At 48.2% G+C, this 24468-nt stretch overlaps 1 protein-coding gene across 1 annotated transcript in view; it reads right to left on the reverse strand.

Annotated features, from left to right (window-relative positions):
- PRKCE (protein kinase C epsilon) overlaps positions 1 to 24468 on the reverse strand; it is a 616040-nt gene that overhangs the window by 238262 nt on the left and 353310 nt on the right. Inside the window, exons 6-9 of the mRNA XM_075339195.1 lie at positions 20287 to 20416; positions 11976 to 12118; positions 10001 to 10097; positions 4921 to 5135 (exon numbers count right to left, since the gene is read on the reverse strand). Coding sequence (XP_075195310.1) covers positions 4921 to 5135; positions 10001 to 10097; positions 11976 to 12118; positions 20287 to 20416 — 585 coding nt within the window. The remainder of the gene's footprint in view (positions 1 to 4920; positions 5136 to 10000; positions 10098 to 11975; positions 12119 to 20286; positions 20417 to 24468) is intronic.

The following is a 24468-nucleotide window of genomic DNA, read 5'->3' on the forward strand; positions in this document are numbered from 1 at the left end:
AGGGAATTCGTATCCTGCCGACTACGCCACATGTAACGGGGTGCCAGGGGCGCCTCTGGGCTTGTAGTCATGGCACTTGAGGACTGGCTTACCCCTGGCTCCGCCGTCACTATAATGTCGGGAGATGACTTGGTGGGGCAGAGTGTGGTGGTGCAGTGATCATCCGGCGCACAAACACGCTGTAGGCAGGGTTCAATGCAAATAAACGACATGTTTTATTTTCATACCGCTTCTTCAAAAACACAATGCAGTAAGCCGGGTACACTTTCTGGAGCTGGAGGACCACCTGACCTGGCGTGCCCTCCTGTGGGGATATGACCGGTTATTCCACTTCGCCGGGCTCCCACTGTTAGCTACCCACAGACCGGACCCACACCGGCTGCTTCACTCGCTGAGGTTCCGTCTCCTCCTGTCTTCTCCGGTGTCCCCGATTAATTCAGCTCCCACACTCTGCCCCTTGTTGTTCAGTCACTCGTCTCGGGCCCAACTCCCACTTTCTACCACACACACACTTTTTTATCTTCTCCTAGTTTCTGCCGGCTCCTCCTCATTCCCTGTGGCGACAGCCGTCCCACCCGGCCACTAGGGGGTGCCCTAACACAAAACAACATCAGTAAAACACTTTTATTAAAACATCATAAACATTTCCGGATGACTATGCTTTCCTTTGTAGGGGTCTACCCACCCACTACACACCTCCCCTCTTAAAACCCGAGCCTCCCGGCAAGGCTCCAACACAAAAACACACATATTTAACACTAGGCACAACATGACGAGTTATCTACGTACCAGTCCACAACAGGCGGCCCAGAAGAAAGGGGCACCAGTCCAACGCCCGGTCTTGGCAGTGCCCGGAGGCTTAACAGCGCTCCCGGTCTTTGGTGGTGCCCGGAGGCTTAGCAGCGCTCCCGGTCTTTGGTGGTGCCCGGAGGCTTAGCAGCGCTCCCGGTCTTAGTTGTGAACAACAGGAACACAAAACTGAAACAAAACTGCTCCTTCTTCGCCTTACGGAGGAGCCCCTGGCTCAGTCCAGCAGCGGACTCCCTCCGGGCTTAACAACTGGAACATGCGAAACACAACTTCTGCCGGTCTTCGTACAAGCCGACCAGGACGCTTACTCCGGAGGCCAGGACCGCTTCCATTCGGCTATCTGAGCCTGGATGTAGTCGCCCAGGGTCTGCCCAGGTTGTCGGCGTACCCTCCGAAAAGACACAGGAGCGTAGGGGGCCTCTGATGGCGTGGCCTCTTCAGTCCCCGCCGGGGGTGATGGAGATGCTACCCGGGGTGGTTGAGGCACTGGTTGAGGCACATCTAGAACAATCACCGGGTGGTTGGTAACGCTCTGATTGACCGCCAGCACCGCCAGAGTGCTCTTTTCCGGGTCAGCGGTCAGGCTGGGCATCACCTCCGGTGCTACCGCCAAGGTACGTCTGGGACGGGACGCATCGGTCGTCACCGGTTTTGACTGGTTCCGTCGCCGATTTTGGTGCTCTTCCCATTCTAGCTCCTGCTGCCATTGGGCCGCTTCACGTGGGGTCGGCATCCTGGTCACGCCGACCGCGAAAAGGCCGCGGCTTCCCGCCTCGGGTAGAAACTGTACTTTTTCACCCGGATAGAGGGTGTGGAGGCGCTGTGGTAACCCTTCCACATCCAGGTGTACCCGGTTATAGAAATAGTCATCTCCGGTTGCCTCTTCCCGGATAAAACCATAGCCTTCCTGCTGGTTAAACTTCACCACTATACCGGTGGTGAATTGTAGCGCCAGCTCTTCGCCGCCGGGACCGGCCATCATCTCCCGGGCGATGGTTTCCGCGAGCAGCCGCTCCTGGACGGGGTCTGGTACCGGGGACGGAGCCCTTGGGTAAGGTATGGGAGACGGGTGTACGGGGTCCCAGAAAAAGCCCCGGTGGTCTTGTTCCAGCTTCCGGGCAAGTACTTCTGCCGGCTCTTGTCCGGGGACGGATGGCGCGGCTGCCGCGGCGACGGGCGGAGGTGTCTCGAGGTCGGCATAGGGGATCCCCAGGGGCCGATTCCCCACCGGCAACTGTGTAGCATAAGTCGCCCGGACTTCTGTGGTAGTGCCTCCGGTCGCAGCGTCCCATGTGGTCAGCCAGGTCACTTTAGCCGGCCGTTCTGATCCTCCTGGCGCGGCCGGGATGTCGAGAGGGGACACTCCGGTAGCTGCAACGTGTTTGGGACGCCCTCGGCCCAGGCTAGTGAGTGCCAGGGCGGTCACCATTTCCTGCTGCTGTTCGGAGGTATCCATTTCAAGAACTCGCGACGTCTCTAGTAATGGCGGCGGAGTCGATGCTGAGACTGGAGGAAGTGGAGGCGGGCCTATGTTTCCCGCTCTTGGACATACTCCACCCCCAGCCTCACACATCATCTTGACTCCTCCGCGACGGTTCTTCTTTTTCTTCAAAACACCGCCCACTTCATATGTCTTTCTTCGTGCCCTGGGACCGGCACCTCCCCTCTTTGGGCGGAGTACTCCGAACTTCGTTTTCGGCACCGGCCAGCGCCAGGCTCTTCTTTTGGCGCCAATTTTTCGCGCGCTTTCTGTTTCTTCACAGACGACGGCCATCTTGCCGCCATCTTGTGCCCGGTCCAACGCTACAGGCACCGTATCTTCTTCTTCCCACCATGGGATCGGAAATCTTCTATCATAGTTCGGATCCTGTGCCCTAGGCACCACTTGATCTCCGACTTCTTGGGTCCCTGGCAGGGAATTCGTATCCTGCCGACTACGCCACATGTAACGGGGTGCCAGGGGCGCCTCTGGGCTTGTAGTCATGGCACTTGAGGACTGGCTTACCCCTGGCTCCGCCGTCACTATAATGTCGGGAGATGACTTGGTGGGGCAGAGTGTGGTGGTGCAGTGATCATCCGGCGCACAAACACGCTGTAGGCAGGGTTCAATGCAAATAAACGACATGTTTTATTTTCATACCGCTTCTTCAAAAACACAATGCAGTAAGCCGGGTACACTTTCTGGAGCTGGAGGACCACCTGACCTGACGTGCCCTCCTGTGGGGATATGACCGGTTATTCCACTTCGCCGGGCTCCCACTGTTAGCTACCCACAGACCGGACCCACACCGGCTGCTTCACTCGCTGAGGTTCCGTCTCCTCCTGTCTTCTCCGGTGTCCCCGATTAATTCAGCTCCCACACTCTGCCCCTTGTTGTTCAGTCACTCGTCTCGGGCCCAACTCCCACTTTCTACCACACACACACTTTTTTATCTTCTCCTAGTTTCTGCTGGCTCCTCCTCATTCCCTGTGGCGACAGCCGTCCCACCCGGCCACTAGGGGGTGCCCTAACACAAAACAACATCAGTAAAACACTTTTATTAAAACATCATAAACATTTCCGGATGACTATGCTTTCCTTTGTAGGGGTCTACCCACCCACTACACATTGCATGGGCGGAAAACGCAGAAAAATGCAGGAAAGAATTGACATGTCCATTTTTTTTTTTCAAGCTCAAAAACGCAGCATAAAAAAACAGATGTGTGCGGACAGCAAAAATATAAACTCATAGACTTTGCTGGGGAAGCAAAGTCATGCAGTTTTGAGGCCAAAAACGCAGCCGAAAAACGCGCAAAAACGCCGCGAAAAACGCACTGTGCGCACATAGCCTAAGTCTGCTCTGTAGCAAACAGATGACGGCTGTTTTACACAGCAGACACCTAACAGTAAATTCTGCCACTACAGCTAGCTCTGATCACAGCGGTTTTACCTCTTACATGCCACGGCAAATAGCGACTATTGCATTTAAAGGGGTTGTCCACTACTTGTTCCCCTTGTTCGCCCCTGTAAAAAACATAAATAAATAAGCCGATACTCACCTCTGGTGCGTCTGCGGTTCTAGCGATGTGTAAAGCCGCGTTTTTTCAGGGACCATGGGTCATTGTTATGACATGTGAGCCCAGCGACCAATCAGTGCTGGCTTCCTTCTTCCCGCTTTTGGACATTTGAGCAGGAAGTCAGTGCTGCACTCACATCCTGCTCAAGTGTCCAAAAGGTGGGGAGATAGTTGCTGGGCACTGATTGGACACAGGGCTCGCATGTCATAATGTCACGTTGGCCCTGGGAATGAGGCTTCAGACATCGTTGAAACCGTGGCCACATCGGAGTATAGGCTAATTTATTTTTAGGGCGGCGAACAAGGGGAATGAGAAGGGGTTGTCCAAGTAGTAGGCATCCCCTGTAAGTGGGAAGATGGGAGACCCTCTTGGTGCCCAGTGATTGACCTGATGCTTTATGTAATGGCAGCCGTGGGGGCCTCAGTTTGGAATTTTGGTATGGGGCTCCCCTTATCCAATTTAATAATAACAATAGGACCCCTGTACAGGATTTATCAGGCTGCGGTTGCCTCAGTGAATATGCCATCCAGTGATTTCCCAAGGACTCAACAACGTGAGGTGAGGACAGCTCCATAGCGTTCTGACAAAGTCTGTACGGCAGAGCACGATCACTGTACATCCACGTACCCCGGGATCTGTGGCGCTGTGCATGAGCCCTTACAGGTGGCTTCAATTCATTTAGAGGATTTGCTCGTAATTACATGACAAAATATTGCATTTTGCATAACATCAAATGAATGGAGCCCCTGGAACACTTTTTTTAACACCTCCAACTAGTTAAAAAAAACTTTGGAACTCTCTAATTATAAGGTTGACTATAAGTGTATGCAGCGCCATTACTTAGGAGCTTGTACTAAATTATAAAATTTTGTTTGCTTTCCTTCAGGAAAAGCGCCACCACTGTCCATAGGTCGTGACTGGTATTGCAGCTGATGTGAATGAGGCTGAGCTGCAATACCACACACAACCATAAGGCTGGGGTGGGGCTGTTAGAATAAACGCACCATGTCTAATTAAACCCCTCATTACTTTTTTGATCTCTATCGCTCTTACTTTTCCAAAGCTGCCTTTTCCTAATACTTTGATGAAGTTGAAGTCCTCCAGACCTATCCTCTTCGCCTGGTGGATTTTCAGCTCCCCGTTTTCTCCGTTTTCCCCGGTTATCGTCAGCTGGCTGTCCATTGATGCCGTTGCTGTCGCTTTGTGCTCTTCTCCCCGGTTGTCGAACGAAAGTGCTTTCCTGATGTTATTTTCAAGTTCCTTAATTTCTAAATGAAAACAACAGAAAAACTTTAAGAAATAAGATTTTAGAAATAAGAAATTATCGAACTGCAGGACCCATCTACTTTCCTGGGCAACTGTCAGCAGAGTAAAGACCACCGATTGCAGAAGCCTGTATTCTGACTAATGTATGGCAGTCACAGGCTGTTATGAAAATGACGTTACCCGTATACTGGCATTCATGGGTGTGTGGTAGATGCGCCAAATTTAGCTATTACAAGGCTTATGACAGGGAGTGTTGTCATAAGGTTTTTTACCCTGCAGGCAATGGAGTAAAAAGCTGCAGGTTTCATGTTTGCACATTGGAATAAAGTAGTAAAAATAGTTTTGGAAAATTTTGCTAATTCTACTTAAAGGCATGATATCGTCAAAAAATAACCCATTGAGTAAAACAGGTATTGTGTTAAATGAATTAAAAAATGTCTATTTTTTTAGATATCACAATTTGAATTAAAAATAAAAAATGGAACCCACGTAATTCACAAAGGCCTCTGGGTTATTTTTACACTCTAATTTCCTGTTGTTTCAGGCAATTTCCATGTACATTAGCAGTAATGAAGCATCTAATGAGCGTGTGCAAAGGTCATTGTACAGGAGAAGAAGCTATGAAATTACCTATTGTGATTGGTGGATGCTATGTTATCAGCAATATACAGAAGTGTTACCTGTTATTGTAATCCTGCCTCTGATGATAAGGAAACTGATGTAAACTTTTCCTAACTGACAGGAAATAAGAGTCTAAGAAAGCCCTAGTGGCCAGAGTGAAAATTGCAAGATTAATTTAGTTAGTTTTTTTTTAAATAAAGATTGTGATATAAAAAAAAACATTTGCCAAAATGTTTTTAAAAATACATGTAATTGGGGCTTTGGGGGTTATGTTGACCCCAAATGTGTATGATTTATGTATTGTATAAAATCTTTAATAAAAACATTTTGGTTAAAAAAAAAAAATACATGTAATACAAAAACCTGACTTCAACAATAGGTCAATTTCTAATGATAGCTTCCATTTAGGGGTACTTCACACACAGCGAGATCGCTGCTGAGTCACGTTTTTTGTGACCTCATTAGCGATCTCGCTGTGTGTGACACTGAGCAGTGATCTGGCCCCTGCTGTGAGATCGCTGCTCGTTACACAGCCCTGGTTCGTTTTTTTATTGTTGCTCTCCCGCTGATGAGCACACATCGCTGTGTGTGACAGCGAGAGAGCAACAATCCTGAATGTGCAGGGAGCAGGAGCCGGCATCTGACAGCTGCGGTAAGCTGTAACCAAGCTAAACATCGGGTAACCAAGGTGGTTACCCGATATTTACCTTCGTTACCAGCCTCTGCAGCTCTCACGCTGCCAGTGCCGGCTCCTGCTCCCTGCACACGCTAAGTTAAGCGGTGTGCGCTGGTAACTAAGGTAAACATCGGGTAACCATACCCGATGTTTACCTTAGTTACCAGTGTCCGCAGCTTCCAGACGCCAGCTCCGTGCAAGCGCAGCGTCGCTTGCACGTCGCTGCTGGCTGGGGACTGGTCGCTGGTGAGATCTGCCTGTTTGACAGCTCACCAGCGACCATGTAGCGATGCAGCAGCGATCCTGACCAGGTCAGATCGCTGGTCGGATCGCTGCTGCATCGCTAAAGTGTGAAGGTACCCTTACACCTAGTAGATAAGCTCCATGTTCCTTAAGTGCTGTAGATAACATTGGAATTTCAACTCATCTAATATGTAAAGCTGAGTGTATGTATGCGTGTGTGCGCGTGTGTATATATGAGAGAGGGGGAGTGGGAGAGAGAAGGAGAGTGGGAGAAAGAGAGAGTGGGAGAAAGGGAGCGTGGGAGAATGGGAGAGTGGAAGAAAGGGACAGTGGGAGAATGGGAGAGTGGGAGAATGGGAGAGTGGGAGAATGGGAGAGTGGGAGAGTGGAAGAATGGGAGAGTGGGAGAAAGGGAGAGTGGGAGAATGGGAGAGTGGGAGAGTGGGAGAATGGGAGAGTGGGAGAGTGGGAGAATGGGAGAGTGGGAGAGTGGGAGAATGGGAGAGTGGGAGAGTGGGAGAATGGGAGAGTGGGAGAATGGGAGAGTGGGAGAATGGGAGAGTGGGAGAGTGGAAGAATGGGAGAGTGGGAGAATGGGAGAATGGGAGAGTGGGAGAATGGGAGAGTGGGAGAGTGGGAGAATGGGAGAGTGGGAGAATGGGAGAGTGGGAGAATGGGAGAATGGGAGAGTGGGAGAATGGGAGAGTGGGAGAATGGGAGAGTGGGAGAATGGGAGAATGGGAGAGTGGGAGAATGGGAGAGTGGGAGAATGGGAGAGTGGGAGAGTGGAAGAATGGGAGAGTGGGAGAGTGGGAGAATGGGAGAGTGGGAGAGTGGAAGAATGGGAGAGTGGGAGAATGGGAGAGTGGGAGAGTGGGAGAATGGGAGAGTGGGAGAATGGGAGAGTGGGAGAATGGGAGAGTGGGAGAGTGGAAGAATGGGAGAGTGGGAGAGTGGGAGAATGGGAGAGTGGGAGAATGGGAGAGTGGGAGAAAGGGAGAGTGGGAGAATGGGAGAGTGGGAGAGTGGGAGAGTGGGAGAGTGGGAGAATGGGAGAGTGGGAGAGTGGGAGAATGGGAGAGTGGGAGAGTGGGAGAATGGGAGAGGGGGAGAGTGGGAGAATGGGAGAGTGGGAGAAAGGGAGAGTGGGAGAATGGGAGAATGGGAGAGTGGGAGAGTGGGAGAGTGGGAGAATGGGAGAGTGGGAGAGTGGGAGAATGGGAGAGGGGGAGAGTGGGAGAGTGGGAGAGTGGGAGAATGGGAGAGTGGGAGAGTGGGAGAATGGGGGAGAGTGGGAGAGTGGGAGAGTGGGAGAGTGGGAGAGTGGGAGAAAGGGAGAGTGGGAGAATGGGAGAGTGGGAGAGTGGGAGAAAGGGAGAGTGGGAGAGTGGGAGAGTGGGAGAGTGGGAGAATGGGAGAGTGGGAGAGTGGGAGAATGGGAGAGTGGGAGAGTGGGAGAATGGGAGAGGGGGAGAATGGGAGAATGGGAGAGGGGGAGAGTGGGAGAGTGGGAGAAAGGGAGAGTGGGAGAATGGGAGAGTGGGAGAGTGGGAGAGTGGGAGAGTGGGAGAATGGGAGAGTGGGAGAGTGGGAGAATGGGAGAGGGGGAGAGTGGGAGAGTGGGAGAGTGGGAGAATGGGAGAGTGGGAGAGTGGGAGAATGGGAGAGGGGGAGAGTGGGAGAATGGGAGAGGGGGAGAGTGGGAGAGTGGGAGAGTGGGAGAAAGGGAGAGTGGGAGAATGGGAGAGTGGGAGAGTGGGAGAAAGGGAGAGTGGGAGAGTGGGAGAGTGGGATAGTGGGAGAGTGGGAGAATGGGAGAGTGGGAGAATGGGAGAGTGGGAGAGTGGGAGAATGGGAGAGGGGGAGAGTGGGAGAATGGGAGAGTGGGAGAGTGGGAGAATGGGAGAGGGGGAGAGTGGGAGAGTGGGAGAGTGGGAGAATGGGAGAGTGGGAGAGTGGGAGAATGGGAGAGTGGGAGAGTGGGAGAATGGGAGAGGGGGAGAGTGGGAGAGTGGGAGAGTGGGAGAAAGGGAGAGTGGGAGAATGGGAGAGTGGGAGAGTGGGAGAAGGGAGAGTGGGAGAGTGGGAGAGTGGGAGAGTGGGAGAATGGGAGAGTGGGAGAATGGGAGAGTGGGAGAGTGGGAGAATGGGAGAGGGGGAGAATGGGAGAGTGGGAGAAAGGGAGAGTGGGAGAATGGGAGAGTGGGAGAAAGGGAGAGTGGGAGAGTGGGAGAGTGGGAGAATGGGAGAGTGGGAGAGTGGGAGAATGGGAGAGTGGGAGAGTGGGAGAATGGGAGAGGGGGAGAATGGGAGAATGGGAGAGGGGGAGAGTGGGAGAATGGGAGAGTGGGAGAAAGGGAGAGTGGGAGAATGGGAGAGTGGGAGAGTGGGAGAGTGGGAGAGTGGGAGAGGGGGAGAGTGGGAGAGTGGGAGAGTGGGAGAATGGGAGAGTGGGAGAGTGGGAGAATGGGAGAGTGGGAGAGTGGGAGAATGGGAAAGGGGGAGAGTGGGAGAGTGGGAGAGTGGGAGAAAGGGAGAGTGGGAGAATGGGAGAGTGGGAGAGTGGGAGAAAGGGAGAGTGGGAGAGTGGGAGAGTGGGAGAGTGGGAGAATGGGAGAGTGGGAGAGTGGGAGAATGGGAGAGTGGGAGAGTGGGAGAATGGGAGAGGGGGAGAGTGGGAGAATGGGAGAGTGGGAGAAAGGGAGAGTGGGAGAATGGGAGAGTGGGAGAGTGGGAGAGTGGGAGATTGGGAGAGTGGGAGAGTGGGAGAATGGGAGAGGGGGAGTGTGGGAGAGTGGGAGAATGGGTGAGTGGGAGAGTGGGAGATGGGAGTGTGGGAGAGTGGGAGAATGGGAGTGGGGGAGAGTGGGAGTGTGGGAGAAAGGGAGAGTGGGAGAATGGGAGAGTGGGAGAAAGGGAGAGTGGGAGTGTGGGAGAGTGGGAGAGTGGGAGATGGGAGAGTGGGGAGAGTGGAAGAATGGGGAGAGTGGGAGAGTGGGAGAATGGGGAGAGGGGGAGAATGGGAGAGTGGGAGAAGGGAGAGTGGGAGAATGGGAGAGTGGGAGAAGGGAGAGTGGGAGAAAGGGAGAGTGGGAGAAAGGGAGAGTGGGAGAAAGGGAGAGTGGGAGAATTGAAGAAAGGGACAGTGGGAGAAAGGGAGAGTGGGAGAATGGAAGAAAGGGACAGTGGGAGAATGGGAGAGTGGGAGAAAGGGAGAATAGGAGAGTGGGAGAATGGGGGGGAGACTTAGTTGCTATCCCTGGCAACGCCGGGTTCTACAGCTAGTGTTTTTATAAAACTCAGTTATGAAAGTAATAAGACACGAACCCTGATCACATGGAGACGTTGGTGCGGATTTTGACCTGTCATCTTCTACTGTTGGAGCCCCGGGGATCGGAGGTTGGGTTTCAGCGCCTGCATTTAACTGAATGAAATATACAGTGTGAGGAAGGACAAAAAAAATATAAATGTCATGTAAATATGTGACTACTAACAATCTCTGTTTCCTATCCCATCCAGATTCTCGATACTGTACAGATAATTCTATCAGTTTTTGCAGTTGTCTGAGTCATCGTGACTCCATAATCACAGCTTTTACCTTCACTAATACACTGTAACAAAGCTGTAGCTGTAGCAAAGGGATGGAAAGGGGTTTTATCAAGTTCTTAAATGGTTACATGAAACTTTGCAATTTACCCCTTATTAAAAAGTCCTCTGCATTATAAAGAATAAAGGGATTTTTAATTCTATAGTTTACTGCAGTCTCAGAGTGGCTGGTTGCCTAAGTAAGGTGGTGTCACAAGGAGGTTTTTACAAGCATTGCCAACTGTCATGGCGGCGTCAGGATCTGTGGAGATTACAGATTCTCGCACTCTGCTTGGTAACTTCTCTGATGTCTGTAATCAGTGCAGGCAGACTCGGGTGTCGACCCACAGATTGGTCATTCATAAGCAGGCTAGCAAGAGTTAATCTCTGCTGGGCTGCTTGTTAGTCTCCTTTGATCACATGCTGTGGTGGAGCCAGTCACATTTTCCCCCTGCCTTTAATGCCAGCTATAGATTCTCTACACTGGTCTGGTGAGGTGTTGTGATGCTGATTTACTGGTGGTTGTTGTACTTTATTGCTGTGAGCAGTTGTGGTGTTACCCCTTGCTGTCCCTTTGTTGTTGCCTTTCTTCTATTCCTTCTCACCATAGTTTCTTACTGTTCATTCCTGTGACTTTGCAGTGTGTTTGAGTTTTGGTTTTCCCCTGTCTTTATTTGTGTTACCATCCCACTCTTACCCCTTTCTTCCCCAGGGGTACAGATTAAGTCTGGTCAGGAAAATAGTAAGGGTTGGTATTCTGGCATCTCCACCATCAGGAGTAACCCTGAGGTTAGGGATAGCCTAGGGTCCACTAGTGTGAGGGACAAAATAGGAGCCCCCTGTCCCTCGCTATCCTACAGTCACATCATGATAGGTGCATGCCTGTATCCAACCAACCGCAGGCTCCTTGCACTGAAGCTGAAAAGGCAAACCTGCCTTTCCTAGCAGCCTGAGAATTGCTCTGGTTGGGCCAGTGGTGCCACCAAGGCATTGTCCCCAAAATATTAACTTTCAGGAGAACTGCTGAGGGAGGGTCGCAGTGCACTCCTGAAGAGAAAAAGATGACAACAACCCTTTAATGTAACACTGGAAACTGGATAAACATATACTGTAGCTGGGATGATTTAGGAAAACCTGCACTCGCGGGGGGTTGGCCCCGATGGCCCAACTCTCCCAATTCTGCCAAAAAGATGATATTGAGGAGAAAGAGTGGACTTCTTGAATTTCATATCCTGAACTCCTGATTTTAACACTTTCCATGAAGATGATGAGCAACAAAAGCAGTTTTTATGTTCCAAAAATAAAAAAAAACAAGTGACAGGCTGCAGCAGTCAGGTGATCGCTGCAGCAAAGTGAACAGAAAACGGCCGGGACCACCGCAGCGCTGGAGTGATGGGCTAATTATCAGGTGAATATTGTTTTTGTTATTTCTTTTTTCTATTTCTTGTTAGAAAAATAAATTAAAAAGTATTCCCAAGATACTAAGTTATCCCTTATCATAGGCTAGAGGATAAATTACTGATCACTGGGGTTCCGATTGCTGGCACCATCAGTGATCCTGGGATCGGGACCCTGAAATCCGGGAACCCCCTCTTGAATGGAAAGTAGGTGCCAGTCTGACCTCCACTCTATTCATTGTCTATAGGACTGAGGAACACAGTGGAACGCTGCATTCATGGTAATTAAAGAATCAGATATTAGATGGAAGGATTTTTACCTTTTTCCTCCTCTGACCAGCAGCTGTGATTTTATCCGGTGTAACTCCCAGGTCGGCCAGTACTTTAGCTATACCTCGAGAATCCACACCACAGTTTGGTGCTACATTAGATTCACAGCGTCTATGTACGTTCATTTTACAAACTGCGGAAGTAATGACAAAGAATAAGGATTAGACATCGAGAAACCTCAACACAAGGATCCTGTATACAATGTCCTGCTGCTTTACTTGTTTTGTGTTGTTAAAGGCATCATCCTAGAACTATGTTAAGCCTAGGGTTAGGGCTACACGGCCAGGGCTAAGGCTACACGGCCAGGGCTAGTACTACCCGGCCAGGGCCAGGGCTACACGTCTAGGGCTAGGGCTACACAGCCAGGGTTAGGGCTACACGGCTAGGGCTAGGGCTACACAGCCAGGGTTGAGGCTACACGGCTAGCATGGCTAGGGCTACACGGCTACAGTTACATGGCTGGGGCTACATGGCTAGAGCTAGGGCTTAAGGCCACTTTACACACAGAGATAAATCTTTGGCAGATCTGTGGTTGCAGTGAAATCATGGACATATTGTTCCATTTGTACACAGCCACAAACCTGGCACTGATTGTCCACAATTTCACTGCAACCACAGATCTGCCGCAGATTTATCTCTGTGTGTGACAGGGTCTTTAGTGCTTGTCATTACTCCATTTTGATTTATTGTATGTTTCTTTCACCTAGCGACTCTTGCCTAATACCCAGGCGGGGTCGAAACATTGAATGACTTCACAGTCACCTCAATAAATTTAAACAATTTTTTGCATCACAATCTATGAGTGCAGTGAATTTATTTATTATCTTGGATTGGACCCATTTTTCACTTGCACCACCACCCACTTGCCTGAGTGCAGACCAATGTTTTTTATCTATAGGGCTAGGTTACATGGCCAGGACTAGAGCTACATGGTTAGGGCTAGGGCTACACGGCGAGGGCTAGGGCTACACAGCCAGGGCTACATGGCTAGGGCTATGGTTACATGGCTGGGGCTACATGGCTAGGGCTACACGGCCTGGGCTTGGGCTACATGGCTATGGCTAAGACTACACGGCTACGGCTAGGACTACACGGCTAAAGCTAGGGCTACACAGCTAAGGTTAGGGGGCTACATGGCTACGGCTAGGACTACACGGCTAAGGATAAGACTACACGGCTAAGGCTAGGGCTACACAGCTAAGGCTAGGGCTACATGGCCAAGGCTAGGGCTACACGGCCAGGGCTAGGGCTACACGGCCAGGGCTAGTGCTACACGGCCTGGGCTAAGGCTACACGGCTAGGGCTACTTGGCTAGAGCTGTGGCTACACGGCCAGGGCTAGGGCTACACGGCCAGGGCTACATGGCTAGGGTTACGGCTACATGGCTAGGGCTACATGGCCAGGGCTTGGGCTACACGGCTACGGCTAGGGCTACATGGCTAAGGCTAGGGATACAAGGCTAGGGCTAGAGCTACAAGGCTATGGTTAGGGCTACACAGCCAGGGCTAGGGCTACATGGCCAGGGCTACATGGGTAAGATGTATATACATAGAATAGGTCCGAAATGTCTGGAAGGTGAAAGTCTGATTTCTAGCACCTCCACCTAGAGTAACTCAAGAACAGAACTCCCCCTGGTGTGCTGATCACTGCATCTGGATGCAAAATGGCCACACATTACTGCAAACTTTCCTACTCAAGATACCAAGGAGGTATCCGAGCCATCAGATATTTATACCAAAATCAACAGTGGCTATGCAAAAATTGTTCATAGTGTGTATACCCCTTTAAAGATATACTTGAATGTTTAGAAGTTATCACCTAACTTTTTAATTGGTGGGGGTCCGATTGCTGGGACCCCACTGATCCCAAGAATGGGACTCTGAAATGCATTGTGTGAATGGAGGGTGGCCATACATGTGCACCTCCTCATTTCGTATAGGAATGTCCTTCAGACAGGGCAGTTTTAGTCTCAGTTTCTGTTGGCCCTCCTAACAATTGGATGGATCAGAAGATGGGGATAATTTCTAAAGTTGGCAATAACCCTGTAGGGTTTAGTTTGATAAGCACTAGAGTTGGGTGCTTCGGTTCACGGCCTGTTGATCCATCAGCCAGGTCAATCGACTCTGGCCACTGGGCAGGAGGCTGATGGACCTCTCACCTTTGGAAATCCCCAGTGCAGCTTTTAAGTAGTTGGATTTGGGCAATTTTATTATTATGGTGTAACACACAGATAACATCACGCTCAACTAACAAAAACCGGCCCAGGGATTCCAGATTGTAAAAGATTTGCAGAGCTCCTGTCCTCAGTCCAGAGACCAATCACACTGATCGATAGACTGGAATGCTACGAATCGATCTGCCCAGCTCCTGCAACCACTGGGGTCCTGGGTTCAGATCCCACCAAGGACATTTGCATAGAAGAGGGGCAGATTTATCATTTGTGCAGCCGCAAAGGGGCCCAAGATGTAGGGGGCCCATTTTAACTTCCAAAACAGGTGTAGTTTTGCATTTTGATGAGCTATTAGGGGGCAAAGAGCCCATATATTGTTCTTGCACAGGGGTCCATTTCTATCTGTATCCACCTGTGGCATGGAATATGTTTTGCTCACTGTGTTTGCTTCGGTTTATGTCCACACTCCAGAGGCATGTATCACTTACTTTACTGGTTATTATTATTATTATTATTATTATTAATAATAATAATAATAATAATAATAATAATAATAATATATTATTATACTGGTTGCTGTAGTTTTCCGTAAAAACAGTTTTATTTGCTGCAGATCTACCAGTTCTCTGAAAGCTGAGCTCAGTATAACCCCGCCCACACCACTGATTGGCAGCTTTCTGTGTACACTGTGCATAGGCAGAAAACTGCCAATCAGGTTTACTAGTCCTCTAGTGATAATCTCCTACTGATAAAATACTGATTATATCGAAACTACAGCAAGCAGACTAGTAAGTGACACACCAGTGGAATCAGGGTTTCTGTTTCTTCTAGTGATAATCTCCTGCTGATAAAACACTAATCATAGCAAAACTACAGCAAGGAGACTAGTAAGTGACACACCACTGATATCAGGGTTTCTGTCCCTTCTAGTGATAATCTCTTGCTGATAGAACACCGATTATATAAAAAACTACAGCAAGCAGCCCAGTAAGTGAGACACCAATGGAATCAGAGATTCAGTTTCTTCTAGTGATAATCTCCTGCTGATAGAACACCGATTATATAAAAACTACAGCAAGCAGCCCAGTAAGTGACACACCACTGGAATCAGGGATTCAGTTTCTTCTAGTGATAATCTCCTGCTGATAGAACACCGATTATATAAAAACTACAGCAAGCAGCCCAGTAAGTGACACACCACTGGAATCAGGGATTCAGTTTCTTCTAGTGATAATCTCCTGCTGATAAAACACTGATTATATTGAAACTACAGCAGCCCAGTAAGTGACAAACCACTGGAATCAGGGTTTCTGTCTCTTCTAGTGATGATCTCCTGCTGATAAAACACTGATTATATTAAAACTACAGCAAGCAGCCCAAAAAGTGACACACCACTGGAATTAGGGTTTCTGTCTCTTCTAGTGATAATCTCCTGCTGATAAAACACTGATTATATCAAAACTACAGCAAGCAGCCCAATAAGTGACATATAACTGGAATCAGGGGCTCCGACCCTACATTACGCGGCTCTCAGATGAGGTGGCAAAAACCTGACAGATTTCCTTCAACTTCTTCAAAAACAAAATATTTTTTTGTTTTTAAATTTGAAAATTTACTATTGTACAAAAATTAAAGGAAACTTAAAAGTAACCCCACATGGATCTGCCGGCATTTAACATTCCTGCAGAGTATAAATAAGAAAAACACTTAATTGCTTACTCTTTAAACATGAAATAAAGGTTTTCTCTTTAGTCCATACAGGGACTGATGCAAACAAAGCTAGCAAATATAAAACAACATAAAATATATATAAAAAGTGAAAAAGCAAATAATAACAGTAATTAGATACACAGTTATCAAAGAAAAGAAATACAAAGAAAGAAGAAAAGATTTGATAAGATGACATCATTCTTCCCCTGACATTAGGCAATACCCGCATAATCAGCCATCAGAGGATCCATACATCTAAACTTTGTGGTCAGCCTTAAAAAAACTAGACACAAACTGAAGTCTATGGAAATCCAACAGCATCAGATCCACAGCTGCATCGCTCCCTAGTGGAAATTCATTGCACTTATTCATTCTTCATAAGAATGAATTGACAGATGACCTCATTCAGAGCGATTTCAGTCCCAAAAATTTTTACAACAAATTTGGGAATAGAACCTATTTTCTGCAGGAGAATAACAGCGGGGACTTTTCTGGATTCTCTACAATGTGATCATCCACCTACTTATTAGACATATTGAAATTTCATTTCACGGTGATTTACCAGAAGACATTGAAAAGCTCGTCAGTGTCTCTATAGCAACACTAATATATAAATAGCATTTATCTAATATATTTTATTATCGGGATCACTCCCTTTACCAGTGATTTTATGACACAGACGTAGGCCTACAGGGAATAGACTATAGTTGCTTTCATATCCCCCATCATTTTCAATTTTTCCCCCTCTACACCAATAGTACACATGGAAGTAAAGGCTGCTTTACACACTGCGATATCGGTACCGATATTGCCATCGCGCGTACCCGCCCCCATCGGTTGTGCAACACGGGCAAATCTTTGCCCGTGTCGCACAACATCGCGCGGACCCATCACACTACTTACCTTCCCTGCGACGTCGCTGTGACCGGCGTAACGCCTCCTTTCTAAAAGGGCGGTTCGTTCAGCGTCACAGCAACGTCACAGCAGCGTCACTGAACCGCCGCCCAATAGAAGCGGAGGGGCGGAGATGAGCGGGATGAACATCCCGCCCACCTCCTTCCTTCTGCATTGTGGCTGGGAGGCAGGTAAGGAGAGCTTCCTCGTTCCTGCGGTGTCACATGGAGAGATGTGTGCTGCTGCAGGAACGAGGAACAACTTCGTTACTGCTGCAGTAACGATTTTCGAGAATGGACCCCCATGTCACCGATGAGCGATTTTGCACGTTTTTGCGACGATGCAAAATCGTTCATAGGTGTCAAACGTAACGGCATCGCTACAGCAGCCAGATGTGCGTCACAAATTCCGTGACCCCAACGAGATCACTTGAGCGATGTCGTAGCGTGTAAAGCCCGCTTAAGAAACTATGTCATATATCTTATCAGGGAAATCTGCTTCTTTCTCCTCCTGGACTGATCCTTCACTCTCAAATTAGGGGTAATACCTGTATTCACTGAAGACAGATCTTGCCATTACTGAGCTAGGAGATGACAGTTGGTGTGACGCACCTCAGGAACTTGGGGTACTCGGTCCCGGGCCTTGAATCAAGGGACGTGTCACTGTGGGCCGGTGCCCGGTTCCGTGACCCTGGGGGTCGCTTAAAAAAGGGGAATTAAAAGGGAAAACAAAAATAAAGTGTTGTTCGTGACGCCACTTTTGGTATGCGGCTATGTGGGGAAAGCCGCCGCTGCAAAGTCTCTCACTGCTGAGGCTGGTGATATTAAGCAGCTTGAATGTTATGGCCCTCCGCAAGTAGAGCTAAGCCCCAGGGGAGGATGATGGTGGTTGTAGTATGGTGAAAGTTGGTGATGCAGAGGTGTAGGAAGAATTCAGACACTGCAGGGGCTGCAGTTTAATTTGTGCTTTTTTCACTGGTTCTGAGTAGCTGCAACCCGGCTGGTGCTGGTCTCTACCAATCTGGGCCTCAGGTGTTTCGGTATTCCCTTGATCCCAGTGCCGGTGTGGTGACCTGGTGAGCTTTATTTCCATGCACCCTTCTGCAATTAGTGGGTCCCTGTGGCCTGAACCATTCTGGGGTCCCCTCCTGTTGTCACAGTCCTGGCCCGTATGGCAGGCAGCTGGAACCTCTCTTGGGTTGGACCTCTGTCCCCGTTCCCGGGTTCTCTCTTTGCTGCTATGCCCCGGACAATAACCTTAATGATTCCCTCACCGGGCAGATTTATCAGGTGAGCTTGATGCGTCTTCCTGAACTAGGGCTCTGCACCCCGCCGGTGCTCGGTCCCATGAGTACTCACACCGTACTCTACCAGACGACCGTACTCCTTTAGCCCAACAAGTCACTTTACACTCTCTGTCTGAGCGTCGACTTCTGACTGACTGTCTGACTGACTGGCTGACAAGATGTCTTACTCCCGTCAACTGCACTGACGAGCCCCTCCCCCTCCCGGGTTTATGACTAGCGGATTGGATAAGTCCCGACCAATCGTGGCCATCCATAAAATCCGTCTCTAGCCTGTTATCCAGTCTGGAAAAAAGGGCATGGATGTGTGTGTTTGAATGGTATTTACCGGCACTGGTCTTCTAGGAACCCAGAATTAGCACTGCACCTGCTAATTGGTGCAATACCCTGTGGCACCTGATGCCTCAGGGGCGCAACAGGTGCTTTTTAGCTTCTATGGAGGAGGGGAATTCTCCGGAAACAAAATGACAGTTACAGTTCTCCATAGAACTTTATGAGCACCAACTGTCACCTTCTATCTCAGTAATGGGAAAGTCTGTATTCACTGAAGACTTCTCTGCTAAGATATCTTACAAAGTTGATGTTTTCATGTCTACTATTGGTTTAGAAAAAAAAAAATGAAAATGATGGTAACCATTTGCGTTCCATACTGGTATTTATTAATTGACCCAACTACTCCAAGGGTTATAGTAACAGCAGTGGCGTAACTGTAACGGATTGCAGATCCCTTAACACATTAGGCCTTACAGAACGGACTAAGTTCGAGGTCTGAGTCAATATTAGATGTATGAATTCATTTTAGAGTCTAGTCTTGTGTCTGCACTGATTTGAGGGTCTAAACTATTTTAGGGGGCTTGTATATACCTGATCAATAGTGATGAGTGAGCGTCCACGGCACGCTTCATATTTGGCCAAGTATCAGGGCTGCTTGAGTCCCCGCCCCGCATGTTTCGCAGTTGTCCTTCAGCCACAAAACAAGTGGGGATTGCTTGCCAATCAAAGTAAAGCCATAGCCAAAATGGCTACTGGCAATACTGTGACTTGCCATCTGCATTGCATCATCAGGTTTTATATGACACGCAGGAGTGCGATTCTCAGCACAGTGCAGATCAGGGAGAGTTGATGCTTTGATTAGAGCAAGGTGTTACAGTTGCACCTTTTAGTGCCTTTCATGTGGCTCTAAAGGATGTTTTAATTCAATAAACAAATAAGTAATTACAAAAATGACGTGGGGTGCCTAATATTTTTAATAACCAACCAAGGTAAAGCAGACAGCTGCGGGCTGGAATTAGGCTGGCAAAGTCCTCCACACAATCCCTTGTTCATCAATTTATAATAAAAAAACAACAAAATGTGAATATCCAATGTAATCCATTGTCTACTGTTCTCACAATGTCCTCTGAATCCAGAATCTACACTTTATACTCACTGGGTTAGTAATGGGGTCTGACAGACGCTACATTACTAACTACAGGGCATAATGCTATCTGACATTTCACAGCTGACATCAACCCCCAAAAATATTACCCTGATTGCCACCGCACCAGGGCAATCAGGAAGAGCTGGGGCAAAGCGCCAGAACTGGTGCATTTAATATGATGAGCCAATTCTGGGGCAGCTGCGGGCTGCTATTTTTAGGCTGGGAAGAGCCCAATACTCATGGGCTTTCCCAACCTGATAAAACCAGCCCGCAGCTGACTGCTTTACCTTGGCTGGTTACCAAAAATTGGGGGAACCCCAAGCTTATTTTTTTTTATTAAGTTTTTACCTTCCCGCAAGGAACTGGGAATTAGAGATGCATCTAGGTTTCTTCCTTATGCATTTTTCCAGCCTCCCCTGACCTGTATCGGGGTCTGCCGTAAAAATGCTTGAGTTCCCCAATAGATTTCCATTATACTCATTATTCGAATGGATCTGAGCTTCGGACCCGCTCAAGTTGAGTAACGAGCACTCGAGCACTTTAGTGCTCGCTCATCACTACTGATCAACAAATTTGGTAGAAATTCTGAAAGGGAATCAAGAGCACCAGAGGGCACCAAAATGAATATGTAGCCGCAATATCTCATAAGCGGAGTAATTATTTAAAGGATTCCAATTGAACCTAACAGAAGAAAGAAACATTTAATCATATGAAATCTGCTTTAATTCTCCACAAAAAAAATGTTAGCTGCTTTGTTCCAATTTATAACTTCTTGCACAGAAATATAAAAGGGTAATGTCTCACCTTTGCATTGTAAACCTTGCCTCATAAGACCCCATAATAATGAACCACAGTGATCACAAAATGTGGGTACTTTGTAGTTGTGGATACTAAACTTGTGAGGCATATTAACACTAAAACGTTGCGAGCCGACCTGTAAACAGAGGTGATAAAAAACATCAAATGTGAAAATCCTGAAAACACCTCCTAGGAAATGACAAGATTAATGAGTTGGGATGGAACAATGTCTGCGGCTATTTGATAAGACAAGGATGGATTTCATGTTATATATCAATGTACCAGATTTAAAGGGAACCTGTCATCATGAAAAGGCAGTATAATCTACAGGCACCAAGTAAGGGCCTGTGCCCACGATCAGAGTTTGCAGCGTTTTGTATGCAGAATGTTTTTGATGAGTCCAAAACGCTGCGTTGTACAGTACAAGCATAGTGGATGGGACTTCTAGAAATCTCATACCCACTGTGGTTTTTAACGCTGCATAAATTGACCTGCGGCGCAGCTTCCTGAGCCACAAAAGGTCAATTTATTCTTGTGGAGATGTGAGTGTTCTGAGCGGGAGAACACATTGAAAATACACTGTGTGAGTGACCCTGATCAAGGGCACGGACACTGCGTTCTCCCACACAGGATACTAGCGTCTCCACAGAAGAAAGTACGCTGCATCCGAAACCTTATCATGAGCACTTACCCTTACAGAGCAGAAGGAGCGGAGTAGATTGATATACAGTGTGTCCACCCATATCCTGTCCACCGCCATTAACTTGAGAACGGCGGCAGCTATAGGCATAGAAGTGGTGTTTAGGTATAGTAAAGTAGCCATGCGCTACGCAATGAAACCACCTATAGCGCCACCTGGTGGAAAACAACGGGGGTAGCATTTTTATCTCGAAAATGGAACGAGAGAAAAAAAGTGAATTAAAAAATTGTAGGGCATCATCAATTCAATATGAATCGACACCTTGCATACAGAAATGCTATGATATGAAACCCATGACCCCCCCAGAACATTGAATGCTGGTCACGCATATGGCGCTCATTTAAGATTGATGCTCAAAGTGGCCCCCGTCAGGTGCAATGCACATCTGGACTCTGCACAGCATACTGTATCTTGCTGCACGTTGTGCAATATGGTAGGTGACACGTTTGCACAAGCATCTGTGATACGTCGTCGTAGCTCCTGCAATGTGGTGGAGGGGTCGCATACACCTGCTGTTTGATGTGACCTCACAGAAAGAAGTCCAATGGGGTCAGGTCAGGTGAGCGTAGAGGCCACTCCACGCAGCCACCGTACCCAATGACTTGTAGGAAGGTCTCCATGAGGTATCGCTTCACGTCCGCAGCCTTGTGAGTGTTACACGTTCTAATCATAGCATTTCTGTATGCAAGGTGTCGATTCGTATTGAATTGATGATGCCCTACAACTCTGTAATTCACTTTTTTTCTCTATCTCGTTCTGTTTTCGAGATAAAAATGCTTACTCCGTTGTTTTCCACCAGGTGGCGCTATAGGTGGTTTCATTGCGTAATGCATGGCTACATTACTATACCTAGACACCACTTCTATGCCTATAGCTGCCGCCGTTCTCAAGTTAATGGCGGTGGACAGGATAAGGGTGGACACACTGTATAGCTTTGTGAGAAGAAAATGACTATAACATGAGTTTTAATCATCTGAACATGTGCTCTTTCTTAGGTCCGGTGGGCGGTCCTATCAGTGACTGACAGCTATCCCTGTATGCACACTTATACAAAGAGAGCTGTCAATCACTGGACCGCCCACTGGACCAAAGCTCACAGAAACAGCACTGAATTAAATGCATAAAAAACAGGATATAATGGATCTTTTCTCACAAAACTATATGTCAATCTGTCATCTCCTCCTGCTCTATAACATGGTGCCTGCAGATTGGACTTCATCTTCATGGTGACAGGATCCCTTTAAATTATGGGGTGCCAACTATCTTTGAATACTTACTGTCTATCAAGCTTTTTGGATTTCCAATTTGCTTAGCAATAATAATGTTTGTAATTTTAAAAAAAAACTCGTACAAAGGAAGAAATTAATTTTCCTTAAAGGGGTTGTTTGGGACAATGTTGTTTTTTGACTATGGGCTTCAGAACTAACCAGCAGGTAGTTTCTATCTCACTGACTGCTGCTGCATCTTCCGCTGACTTCATGTCGACAGAGCAGCAGCTTCTCTGCCGCTCTGCTCTGGTGACGGGGTGTGACTTCTGATGTCATCCTGATTGACAGTCGGATGCACGCTGCCTAACTGGGGAAGCCGGTTGTCAGTCAGCATGATGTCAGCAGTCACGCCCCATCGACAAAGAAGCCTGAAAGAGAAAGAGCTACTCTGTTGACGTGGAACTGCAAAATTGCCAGAGGTAGGAGTGGTCCATGACCGCTCTTAGCCGGCGTCGGATAGGACAGGCAGGTGGTTAGTAACTACTTACCTAGTTCTTAAGCACAGAGTTAATAAATAAATTGTCCTAAACAATCCCTTTAATCGTGAACGCCACTTTCAAAATAAGTGTTCAGCTTACTAAAATCAGAGCCATCACAATAGCTTTTTTTAGTGCAAGGTTCTTAGCACCATGCATCTCTTAGGCTGCTTTCACACATCCGGTTTGAGCCGTGCGGCTCAATCCGGCTGTGAAACCTATGCAACGGATGCGGTGAAAACACCGCATCCTTTGCATAAGTTTTTTACATGCGGCCTGTCCGGTTTTTGCCACTTGCGGCATGCTACTGAGCATGCGCAGTGGCAAAAACCACATGCGGCGGCCAGATGCGGTTTTTGCCGCATCCGGCCTCCATAGGGATGCATTGAGAAAAGCGCCGCATCGGCCGGATGCGGCGCGATGCGGTTTTTTTTGCCACACAAAAAAACGTGCCAGGCAACGTTCCATCCGGCCGCCGCATCAGCTAAATCTGCCGCATGCGGCGAAAACCGGACCGAACGCAAGCCCATGCGGCACAATGCGGCACTAATTAAAGTCTATGCAGGAAAAACGCAACCGGCAGCAAAAAAAAAACGGTTGTGTTTTTCCTGTACAGTGCCGGATTGTGCCGCATTGCAAAAACCAGAGGTGTGAAAGCAGCCTTATGGGTCATGTAAAGAGGGGTCCCAGTCTCGGATGGTCCTATCCTTTTGCTTTTGGGTAGCAAGGATACATACTGTAGATGCAAGTCCTCCCAGAGCATTGTTTGAAGGGTAACTAGACTTTTAGTTATTTTTTGGATATGTTGGAAACACTCTTCAGTACCGTTGATTGGTTGGCGGCCCAGATCCGTAGACTGATGGTGCAAAGCGAAAAGCAAAATGGCAGGATCTAAAAACTTTCTACTGAGTCCGTCCACTGCTTTTCTCAAGCATCAGCAAAAGTGCAGGACCTGCGGCTATAACTTATCAAAACTTACAGTACTTAAAGAGATAAATTACCTTCTTAAGATGGGGAATGGGCACAATGGTTCATTTATAATCAATTTGTATGAATCAGCTCACCGTATAAAAGCTCAATCCCGATTCCGTCCTGGAGCACGGACAGGCACTGCCACAGCCCAATGAAATGCAGAAAAGAGAGGATGTCCAGCTCTTCAGGCAAAGAATCACGTCTTTATTTCATCATGCAGACACAGAGAATGACATGACCAGCACTACGCGTTTCAGCTGAAAACACTCACCCTTAATCATGATTAAGGGTGAGTGTTTTCAGCTGAAACGCGTAGTGCTGGTCATGTCATTCTCTGTGTCTGCATGATGAAATAAAGACGTGATTCTTTGCCTGAAGAGCTGGACACCTTCATTTTTATAATGGCTGACGGACTGCACTAAACGACTGCTGATCAGTTATGTGTTCGCTGATCGGCAGTCATTTACACAGGCAGATCATGTTTCACATACGTTTTGGATACATGCTAAATGATCTGTCATAGGGTATGGTTCCAATTGCGTATGACACGCGCGAGTCTCGCATCAGTATCACCCGGCACGGCCTGGCACACTCTGGACACGAGAGTACAACTGCACGAAATACATACAGATCACCCGCTCCTGTCTGGAGAGTGTGCGGCCGTGTCGGGTGATACCGATGGGAATCTCGCGCGAGTCATACGCAAGTGGAACCATACCCATAGACTGATCAACGCATATCAGCGGCCATTTTTCTCGGTAGCACAGGTCCT

Source organism: Anomaloglossus baeobatrachus, chromosome 3, assembly GCF_048569485.1.
Source record: "Anomaloglossus baeobatrachus isolate aAnoBae1 chromosome 3, aAnoBae1.hap1, whole genome shotgun sequence".
In the NCBI taxonomy this organism is placed as follows: Eukaryota; Metazoa; Chordata; class Amphibia; order Anura; family Aromobatidae; genus Anomaloglossus; species Anomaloglossus baeobatrachus.